This window comes from Vigna unguiculata, chromosome 4, assembly GCF_037176805.1.
Source record: "Vigna unguiculata cultivar grain cowpea cultivar isolate G323 ecotype 2 chromosome 4, ASM3717680v1, whole genome shotgun sequence".
Lineage (NCBI taxonomy): Eukaryota > Viridiplantae > Streptophyta > Magnoliopsida > Fabales > Fabaceae > Vigna > Vigna unguiculata.
In genome coordinates this window covers 6,668,626-6,677,599 of record NC_140795.1, presented here as the reverse complement: position 1 = coordinate 6,677,599, position 8,974 = coordinate 6,668,626, and the positions used below count along the sequence as shown (strand labels likewise).

General features: G+C 33.5%; 1 protein-coding gene across 5 annotated transcripts; it reads left to right on the top strand.

The window, feature by feature from the left end:
- LOC114181577 (O-fucosyltransferase family protein) lies at positions 1-7,654 on the top strand. Of its 5 annotated transcripts, none has more exons than XR_014994579.1 (5): positions 1-244; positions 702-781; positions 1,044-1,583; positions 5,272-6,545; positions 7,300-7,654. XR_014994579.1 is itself a non-coding variant. In XM_085672581.1 (4 exons), exons 2-4 carry the CDS (start codon positions 744-746, stop codon positions 6,329-6,331), a joined length of 1,638 nt encoding a protein of 545 aa, XP_085528707.1. In that variant the 5' UTR covers positions 1-244; positions 702-743; the 3' UTR covers positions 6,332-7,091. The 5 variants fall into 5 exon arrangements, 3 of the variants coding, with proteins under 3 accessions (XP_085528707.1, XP_027923873.1, XP_027923872.1); XR_014994580.1 differs by lacking the exon at positions 7,300-7,654 and adding an exon at positions 6,638-7,091; XM_085672581.1 differs by lacking the exon at positions 7,300-7,654 and having other exon boundaries at positions 5,272-7,091.
- Positions 7,655-8,974: the final 1,320 nt, after the last annotated feature.

Below are 8,974 nucleotides of genomic sequence, written 5' to 3'. Positions count from 1 at the left end.
AAAAAAAATTGAAATGAAAAAATAAAAGCAAGATATAATGTTTAGTAAAAGGAGAAAGAGAAGAAGAAGGGAATACGTACGCACGAGGGAACAACGAAAGAGGGAAAAGAAAAGAAGGGAACAGTGACGCCGCTGAACCAGAGACCCGACGGAGCTGCGACGCGAAGCGACCGGAACTGCGACGTGGACGAGCGGAGCTACGGCGTCGAAGGTGATGAAGATCAGAATCCAGATCACGAAATAGGTCAATGTTCGATTAGGGTTTTCCATTTGGGATTTGGGCTTCGATCTCTGCTTACAATTGGATTTTCGATTTGGGTCGTTGGGGTTTGAATTTGGGCTTAAAATCTGAATGCCAACGACATGTTTTTCTGTCATTTCATCCCGTTTTTCGAACTCGGTAACTCGGTCTCAAACTCGCGAGTCTGGTACGAGTCAGCGAGTTAACTTCGAGTTTGAAAAATAACGAGTTTATATGCGAGTTAACTCGTCAACAGTGTCATGACTCGCAGACTCGTACGGGTTTACGAGTCAACCCGCGAGTTCGATATCCTTGGCTGGAACTGTAGCTTGTGGACTCTTTTTTCTTATTTTTGTTAAGAGTTTGTTTCAGGAATGGAAAAGTTTCAGAGTATACATTCTGGGTAGTTTAGACATAAGTGACAAAATCCATTTATGTTTCAATATTTGATCTTTTCTAGGTGTTGCTGCTTGTGGACTCTTTTCTCTTATTTAAATTTGGAATGTCAGGAGGGGAAAAGTTTCAGACTATAAATTCTAGGTAGTTTAGTCATCAGTCATAACATCAGTTTATTTTTCAAAATTTCATCTTGTTGTAGATATTGTTGCTTGCGGACATTCTTTTGCTATTTTTATTTGGAATTTAGTTCATGAATAGGGTAGTTTCAGATTGTAAATTCTGAGTAGTTTAACCATTAGTGATAACATTAGTTTTTTTTTTTTTTTTTTTTTAATTTGATCTTGTCATAGGTATTGTTGCTTACAGACTCTTTTTTTATACTTTTATTCTGAATTTGTTTCAGGAATGGGAAAGTTTCAGATTATTTTTGTGCTCAATTGTTCTCTGCAAACTTACTTGAATGTGGGGGTTTTATCAATGTGTGTTACCAGTACTCATCCATAAACACTTTGAATCCTAACACAACAACCAGAATGTTGTCTAAAAGAAAGCCACTTTACAGATTCCCGTTCATTCCTGTGTCTGTCCTTCTCATATGCCTATCCTTCTTGTTTTTGTATCATTATTATGTGAAACCTAGTTCTCAGATCTCTAGATTTTCCAATATTTCAACATCCCATACCCCTCAATGCTCCAGCCAAGCCCTCACCTTAGGGGAGAAATTCATGTGGTATGCACCTCACAGCGGGTTCAGCAACCAACTTTCAGAGTTCAAGAATGCTATCCTAATGGCTGGTATACTGAATCGAACTTTGGTGGTTCCTCCTATTCTGGATCACCATGCTGTTGCTTTAGGTAGCTGTCCAAAGTTTCGGGTTGTAGATCCAGAGGATATTCGGAAATCTGTTTGGGATCATGTGATTGAGCTTGTCCAAAGTCGAAGGTTAGTAAATTTTGTCATGCATTGCAATTAATGAATTGTGATTTTCTGGGTTTTAAATAGCGCTGTTATAGTTATGTAACAATGCAGAGTACACCTGGCCCTGTACAAGCACTGCTGTAGCAGATCAGTTTAGTGCAGTGGACCAAACAAATTCCTATATATGAAACTTGTTCTTGACTTTTATTGGTTTTTACATATATTTTGTTTAAGAGTCCAAACTTTTGAGTAATTTAATGTCAGTTTTGAAAGTTTTGTTGCATTTGCTATACATTATATTAACCAAAGGGTTTTCAAAGTAGTGTCTATCCTGCTAGTGCTAAAGCACTTTTCGAGCCAGCCACTAAGTGCCGTTATTCAAGATTTAAATAGTTGGTATTTTTGTGAAGAAAGCTGGAAGTGATGCTTTGGGTATATATTTGTCTATATGATTAAGATGAGATTGACTGGATCAATTAAAATTTCCTACTATAGCTTCTTTTAAATAAAAGTGTCAGAATAGTGCATAGAATGCAACATAGATATTTTTTATTTTTGAATTTAGTTGTTTTGTTTTTATTTTCAGTTTACATTGTTTAGTTGTTGAAGATTTTATCATGATTTAACACTATTTGTGCCTACAAATTATATTTGGTCCAATATGTGATATCATGGTGAGATAAGGCAAACAATTGTTGTTTTTCATCCTTGTAAAAAATTATTTCTGAAAGAATTATGAATTTCAAATCTGTCAGAGATTTGGGATTATCTGAAGAAAGAATACTTTGGCTGTGAAAGAACTAAAGGCATTCAACTGTCCAACTTCGCTAGAGAATTAAAGAAGCAGAGCATCAAGGAGACAAAAAGAATTAAAAGCTATGTTCATCGGTTGATGAGTATAACAAAAAAAATACAACTTCGTGGGAAGCCCTTTCTAGATTAAAAAATTGTTCAAAAAATTTTGGTTACTGTTCCAAAAAAAAAAAATGAGTAAAAATCTCAGCTTTGGATGAGGCAAAAGACTGGTCAACTATCACCTTAGAAGAATTGGTAAATGCTTTACAAGTTCAAGAGCAGAGAAAAATGATGTGACAAGTGTGTTTTTCATGTAAAAGCACAGTTCTAGAGGTGGAAAAGACAAGAAGAACAATAAATGGAAGAATGAAAAGAACGAAGGCTCCAACAATCATCAAGGTGAGACTTTCCCCTTGTCCACATTGCAAAAAGACAAATCGTCCAAAGGAAAAATGTTGGTGGAGGCCAGATGTCAAGGGTAGAAAATGTGGTATTTGGGACATGTAGAGAGAATATGCAAGTCTAAATCTTAAAGAGGCATAGAAGAATGAAATGAACGAAGGCTCCAACAATCATCAAGGTGAGAACTTTCCCCTTATCCACATTGCAAAAATACAAATCGTCCAAAGGAAAAATGTTGGAGGCCAGATGTCAAGTGTAGAAAATGTGGTATTTGGGACATGTACAGAGAATATGCAAGTCTAAATCATAAGAGGCATAGGTGACTTTGGAGGAGCAAGAAGAGGAGCAACTCTTTGTTGCAACATGTTTGGTTACAACCAACACTTCTAGCTACTCATGGTTAATAGAGAGTGGTTGCACAAACTATGTGACCAACGACTAGAAACCTTTTAGAGAGCTTGACAAAACCATCACCTCTAGAGTGAAAATTGGTAATGGTGATTTCATCTCAATTAAAGGGAAATGGGCTATTGCTACTGAAAGCTTGTTAGGTTTGAAGTATATCTCTAATTTTTTATGTGCTTAACATTGACCAAAATTTGCTGAGTGTTGCAGAACTTGTGGAGAAAAGCTTCAAAGTCATATTTGAACATAATTGGGTGTTTGATCAAAGATGCACTCAGGGCAAAGATGTGTTCAGGGTGAAGATGAGATCTAAAAGCTATGCTATCTAGTTGAGGAGAAGTAGCATGTCTAAAGCTTACAAAATTTTCCAAACACAAAATGGAAAAATTATTATGACTAAGATGTAAAGTTCATGGAAGATCATCAATGGAATTGAGAGGAGACCGTAAGAAAACAACTTCCATAAACTCCACAACTATTTGATGAAGTTGATGAAATTCTTGTCACAGGGACAAGATCTCTATTTGATACTTATCAAAGGTGTAATGTTGCTGCCTTAGAGCCTGCCGAATTTGAAGGAGCGGAAAAAGATGAGAAGTGGATTAATGCTATGAAGGAAGAAATAAATATGATTGAAAAAAATGACATTTGAGAGTTATTGGATTGACCACAACACAAACAACCCATTGAGTGAAATGGGTTTATAGAACTAAACTAAATGCAAATGGTTGTATAAGTAAACACAAGGAAAGATTAGTGGTGAAAGGCTATGCTCAAGTGTTTGTAGTAGATTTTCGTAAACGTTTGCTCTGTTGATACAATCAGAATGTTGCTTTGGCTCCACACAAAGGTTGGAAAATTTACCATTTAGATGTAAAATCTCCATTTTTAAACGGTTATTTGCAAGAGGAGATTGTTGTGGAGCTACCAAAGGGATTTCAAGTCAAGGAACAAGAAGACAAGGTTTACAAGCTAAAGAAAGCCTTGTATAATCTTAAAGAGGCTCCAAGGGCGTGGTATGACATAATTGATGATTATCTTCAAAACTTGGATTTATTAAAAGTCCATGTGAAGCTACATTATATGTGAAAAAGATTGGAGCAAGAAAAAGATGAAGTCTTTATAGAAATACAGAAGAAGTTCCGCATGGAGACTTGCAAAAATCAGATTTGTTGGAATTGTTCCTAGAATAACCACAACATAGATATTTTTTATTTAAGTTGTTTTTTGCTCAGTTGCTTTGGTTTTATATTCGGTTGTTTAGATTTTTTAGGTTGGAGATCTTATCATGATTTACCAATATTTGTCCCAAAAAATATGGTATATTATGGTATAATTATGATTTACCAATATCTATGCCTAAAACTATGGGATATCATGATATCCAGTTTATGTACTTACTTTCAAGCTCTATAAATGAGCATATCAATAAAATATAAATCAGTCTCTCTAATTAACAAAAGAACAGAAAAAAGAAACAAGAAAAATAAGTTTGCTGTGTTCTCTTAAGTCTTAATAAATGATTAACAGACAGAGGTCATTATTCATTGAGCATAAATTTGAGGAAAGTTAAGGCTGTGGTCTTAGAGGTATAATATTAACCACTTCGCGTCCATCCAATGCATCAACCATATTTATTATTACTAAGCCCTCTTTTTGTTTTTCTATGATTTGTTTAGCATTGTTTTAGCATTATAAACATTATTAATACTCATGTTGCCGTCAAGATAAATCTCTCCCCTTACCCTATTCCTGCCTATGTTTGTAGGATATTATAAGAAATTATGTCTCTCTTTGCTGTGGGACCTGGGAAAAATGGTGATATTTTAAGCTATTTCCACGAAATCAGATACGGACCACTTCGTTCTTTACAGTTCCATGATTTTCACGTTGCAAAAATGTTTCTAATAGTTGTTGGCTTGTTGATTTCGTATTTGATTGCTAAAAACGTTTCCTATTATATCATAATAATATCATTGGCTGTAACAATGGAAGTAAAATTTAAGGGCATGAATACCTTTCTTGCATGGTTTCTGTATCGTTGAAATTTTATTTGAGATCCCATTTCACTTTATTTTCTGTGTAAATTAATTAGTCATTTTTCTTGCAGGTATATATCCATTGCTGAAATTATTGACATCTCATCATTAGTTTCTTCCTCTCTTGTTCGAGTGATTGATCTTAGGGATTTTGTGTCGATATGGTGTGGCATCAGCTTAGATTTGGCTTGCGTAACAGATACAAAATTGCATTCCCCTGTTTCTAAAAGCCTTAACCAATGTGGATCTCTGCTAGCTGGGCTCCATGGTAGTATTGAAAAGTGTATATATGCTGTCAATGACGATTGCAGAACTACAGTTTGGACTTACAATGAAGATGGGCATGGAGACGGCATGTTAGATTCTTTTCAACCCGATGAAAAACTGAAGCAGAAAAAGAAAATATCATATGTTAGGACACGGAAGGATGTATTTAAGACTCTAGGACCCGGTTCTGAAGCTGAATCAGCCTCGCTGCTGGCATTTGGAACCCTTTTCTCTGCCCCATACAAAGGTTCTGAATTATATGTGGATATCCGTGAGTCTAATCAGAATCAGAGATTTCTATCTCTGAAGGAGGAGACTAAACTTCTTTCCTTTGTCCCAGAAATCTTGATAGCTGGAAAGGAGTTTGCTAAGCAAACCATAAGGGCTCCATTTCTTTGCGCTCAACTTAGATTGTTGGATGGGCAGTTTAAGAATCATCAAAAGGCTACATTTCAAGGATTAAAGCAAAAACTAGAATCTTTGAGGAAGGAAGGTACTCTACCAATTCATATTTTTATAATGACTGATCTTCCGGGAGATAATTGGACTAATACTTATTTAGGTGATTTAGTTAGAGAGAATGACAAGTATATGTTATATTTTTTGAAAGAGAATGATAAGCTGATTAAGCGAGCAGCTATAAAACTCATGACAGCTGGTCATGGCCAGAGGTTCCTCTCAAATTCATATAGTACAATTGGTAAAAAGTATTGTTCCAGTCAGAGATTGCCAGATTTACTTCTTTATGTTGAGCAGACTGTATGCAGCTGCGCATCTCTGGGTTTTGTTGGAACACCTGGGTCAACAATTGCTGAAAACATAGAACTCATGAGAAAATTTGGCTCAAGTTCTCAGAAATGTTGATGGTTTTGTGGAAAAGCAGTTAATGCTGATAGGCTTTTTAGGATTGATGAGGTGAGAGTTCAATCATGTTTGTACTAGAAGATTGTTGAATACGCGCCATGTTCGGAGATATCTGTTCTTTCCTCAAATTTTGATGATTCGTCAGCTTTGCGAGGCAACAGTCATTTGTTAGGAGATACACACTCTACAGTCAAGAGCATTGTTATTATTTTAGGTATGAACTCTGCCACTCTTGTTTTTTCCCCAAAGGTTAAGGAGTGTTAATTTTGTTGCCTAATGAAAAGAACATTTTTTTTCCTATAACAGTAGTAATTCCTTCACAAAACACTTTTGGAAAGCACCTCAGAATTTCTTTTTACCAAAAACTGAAAGCGTTAACCTTTCCAAGCATACTCTCTTGATGCCAACAGCGCTCCTGGTTTTTTACATAAATTGTTAATTCAGAGTGACCATTCTTGTTTGATATACCCATAACCAGAAGTATGAAAGAAGGAGGAAGTTGAATTGCTACTTCGTGCAAGACAAGAACACTCCTAAATTATTTCCACATCAAGGTGTAGTGTGCTTGAGGCATATGCTAATTTACAAAAGTATGAATGTGTAGTCCCTTCCGAACTATAAATAGTGACTAAGGATTTGTGTGGATACTTATTTTTCTTTCTTATTTCCTTCTAAAAGTATATAAGGAAAATTTTGTCTTCTAAATAGATCACGAGTGTAACCATGCCAGTTTGATTTAAGTTGCGTACTTTTTGTATTACACCACCTCAACAGCATGCTACTCTCTTTTTACACTTTAAGAAATTAGTTTATATTATAATTGTTCAGATCATTGTGCCCCGTTTGGTGTAGGCACTTGCCTAAGCTACAAGGTGCTTAAAGTGAGTGCCCTTATGGATCACCATTTGCCAATTATTAAAAGATATAAAAGTTGCAGAATATGACCAACTTTACACGATATTGTGCAGATTGGAGCACAGCATGTGATAGTTTCTTGACAATGTTTATGGCATCAACTCAGTTCAATATTCTGCAAGAGGATGCTATGACAAAAAGGAACGAATGCTTAATAAATGCTACATCTTTTAATTAATTTCCTCTTAAGGGTGTTTTAGCATCTCATGTATTAGAAAACCACATTAAAATATAGCATCCTAGAACATATCCTTTATCCAACAGTAATTGGCTGAGAGTGTAAGAAACCTAGTATGAACCAAGTAATTTTATAGTGTTTCACTCTCTCATCGGAAAAAAACACAAATGCAGTGCATTATAAGAGATACATTTTCAATTATACTCTTATTTCGATAATTTTTATAGTAATTTTTGTTATTAAATATCAATTTGTAGCAACAGATAAAACTAGTTCTAAATGGAGATTAACCCAGATATTACTTATAGCATGTGTTTGTACTATAGTTTAGAAGTTCAGTTGAACTTAATTGTAAAAGTATTTACTTTGAAAATTTAATTACTCATTTGGTCTATATTTTTGTTCAAAGATGTTAAATTGGTTTTTTCACATTTTTTTAACCTCAATTTGATTCTAATTCTTGAAAAAATTAATGTTTTTTTGTTAAAATTTTTAAAACTGAAACTTGTAATAAAAATGAATTGTTTTGTTGGTGTAATTAATATAATCTTAATTTCAATTATCTTTCATTTGCTTCAATAAATTTAATTAAAATAACTAAATTTTTTGTTTTAAAAGTTAGAACCAAATTAAAATTAAAAAAGTTTAGAAAATTAACTTGATATTTAAAAAAAAAAACAAGAATTAAAAGAATAATTAAACTGAAAGTGTATTAAATATAGCTTGATTTACGTTTGCTTGTTTTTTTTTTTCAAGAAATTATGAACTTTCAATATTCTTAGGTGAAAATTGGAGAAGATAATTTTTTTTTGGCAATAATAGAAAATCAACACACCGCTGATTTTCATTCAATTTCCATTCACCAAAAAATTCATCCAATGGAACGGATTAAAGAATCCAAAATAATATATATATTGTAGTATTTTTTTTCAATTTTTTTTAAAAGTGAAACTGTAAATTGAAATAAAAATGTAAATGAAAAAGTGTAAAGATAGATTATATTTCAAGTTCTGAAGAGTTGCATCATTCGAGAAAAACAAAACCCATTTGGCAATTTGTTGTCAAGTTTCTTCATTACTTTTTATTCCATCGAGACACCAAACAAAAGGTGCATAACGGTTCTAAAACTACTCTGAACAAAAAACACACAGAACATGATTATGAAGTACAATATATATTGTTTCTTCTATCGGCAAAAGAATATATACTTGAGTACTTGTGATCCTCGTATACGTTCCTATAAGTATAGATATTAAAATAAGTTTCAATTCTTAAGTTAATTTGATTTTTTACGGGTCTGAACTAAATTTGATTAAAAAAATATATAAATATTGATCAAACTGGACCTAATTTATTTAATGTACGAGTTAAATGGATTCGAAACAGATAAAAGATAAGATTGGTTGACACACAATCCATCAACAATAATTTTTTTTTTTAGTTTTTATTATTTTTTACAAGTATTTTTAATAATTATTTAGTACTTATAATTATGTCGGTTGACAATAATGTTTGAATAGTTTGGATATTAATTTATTAATTTGTCAAGT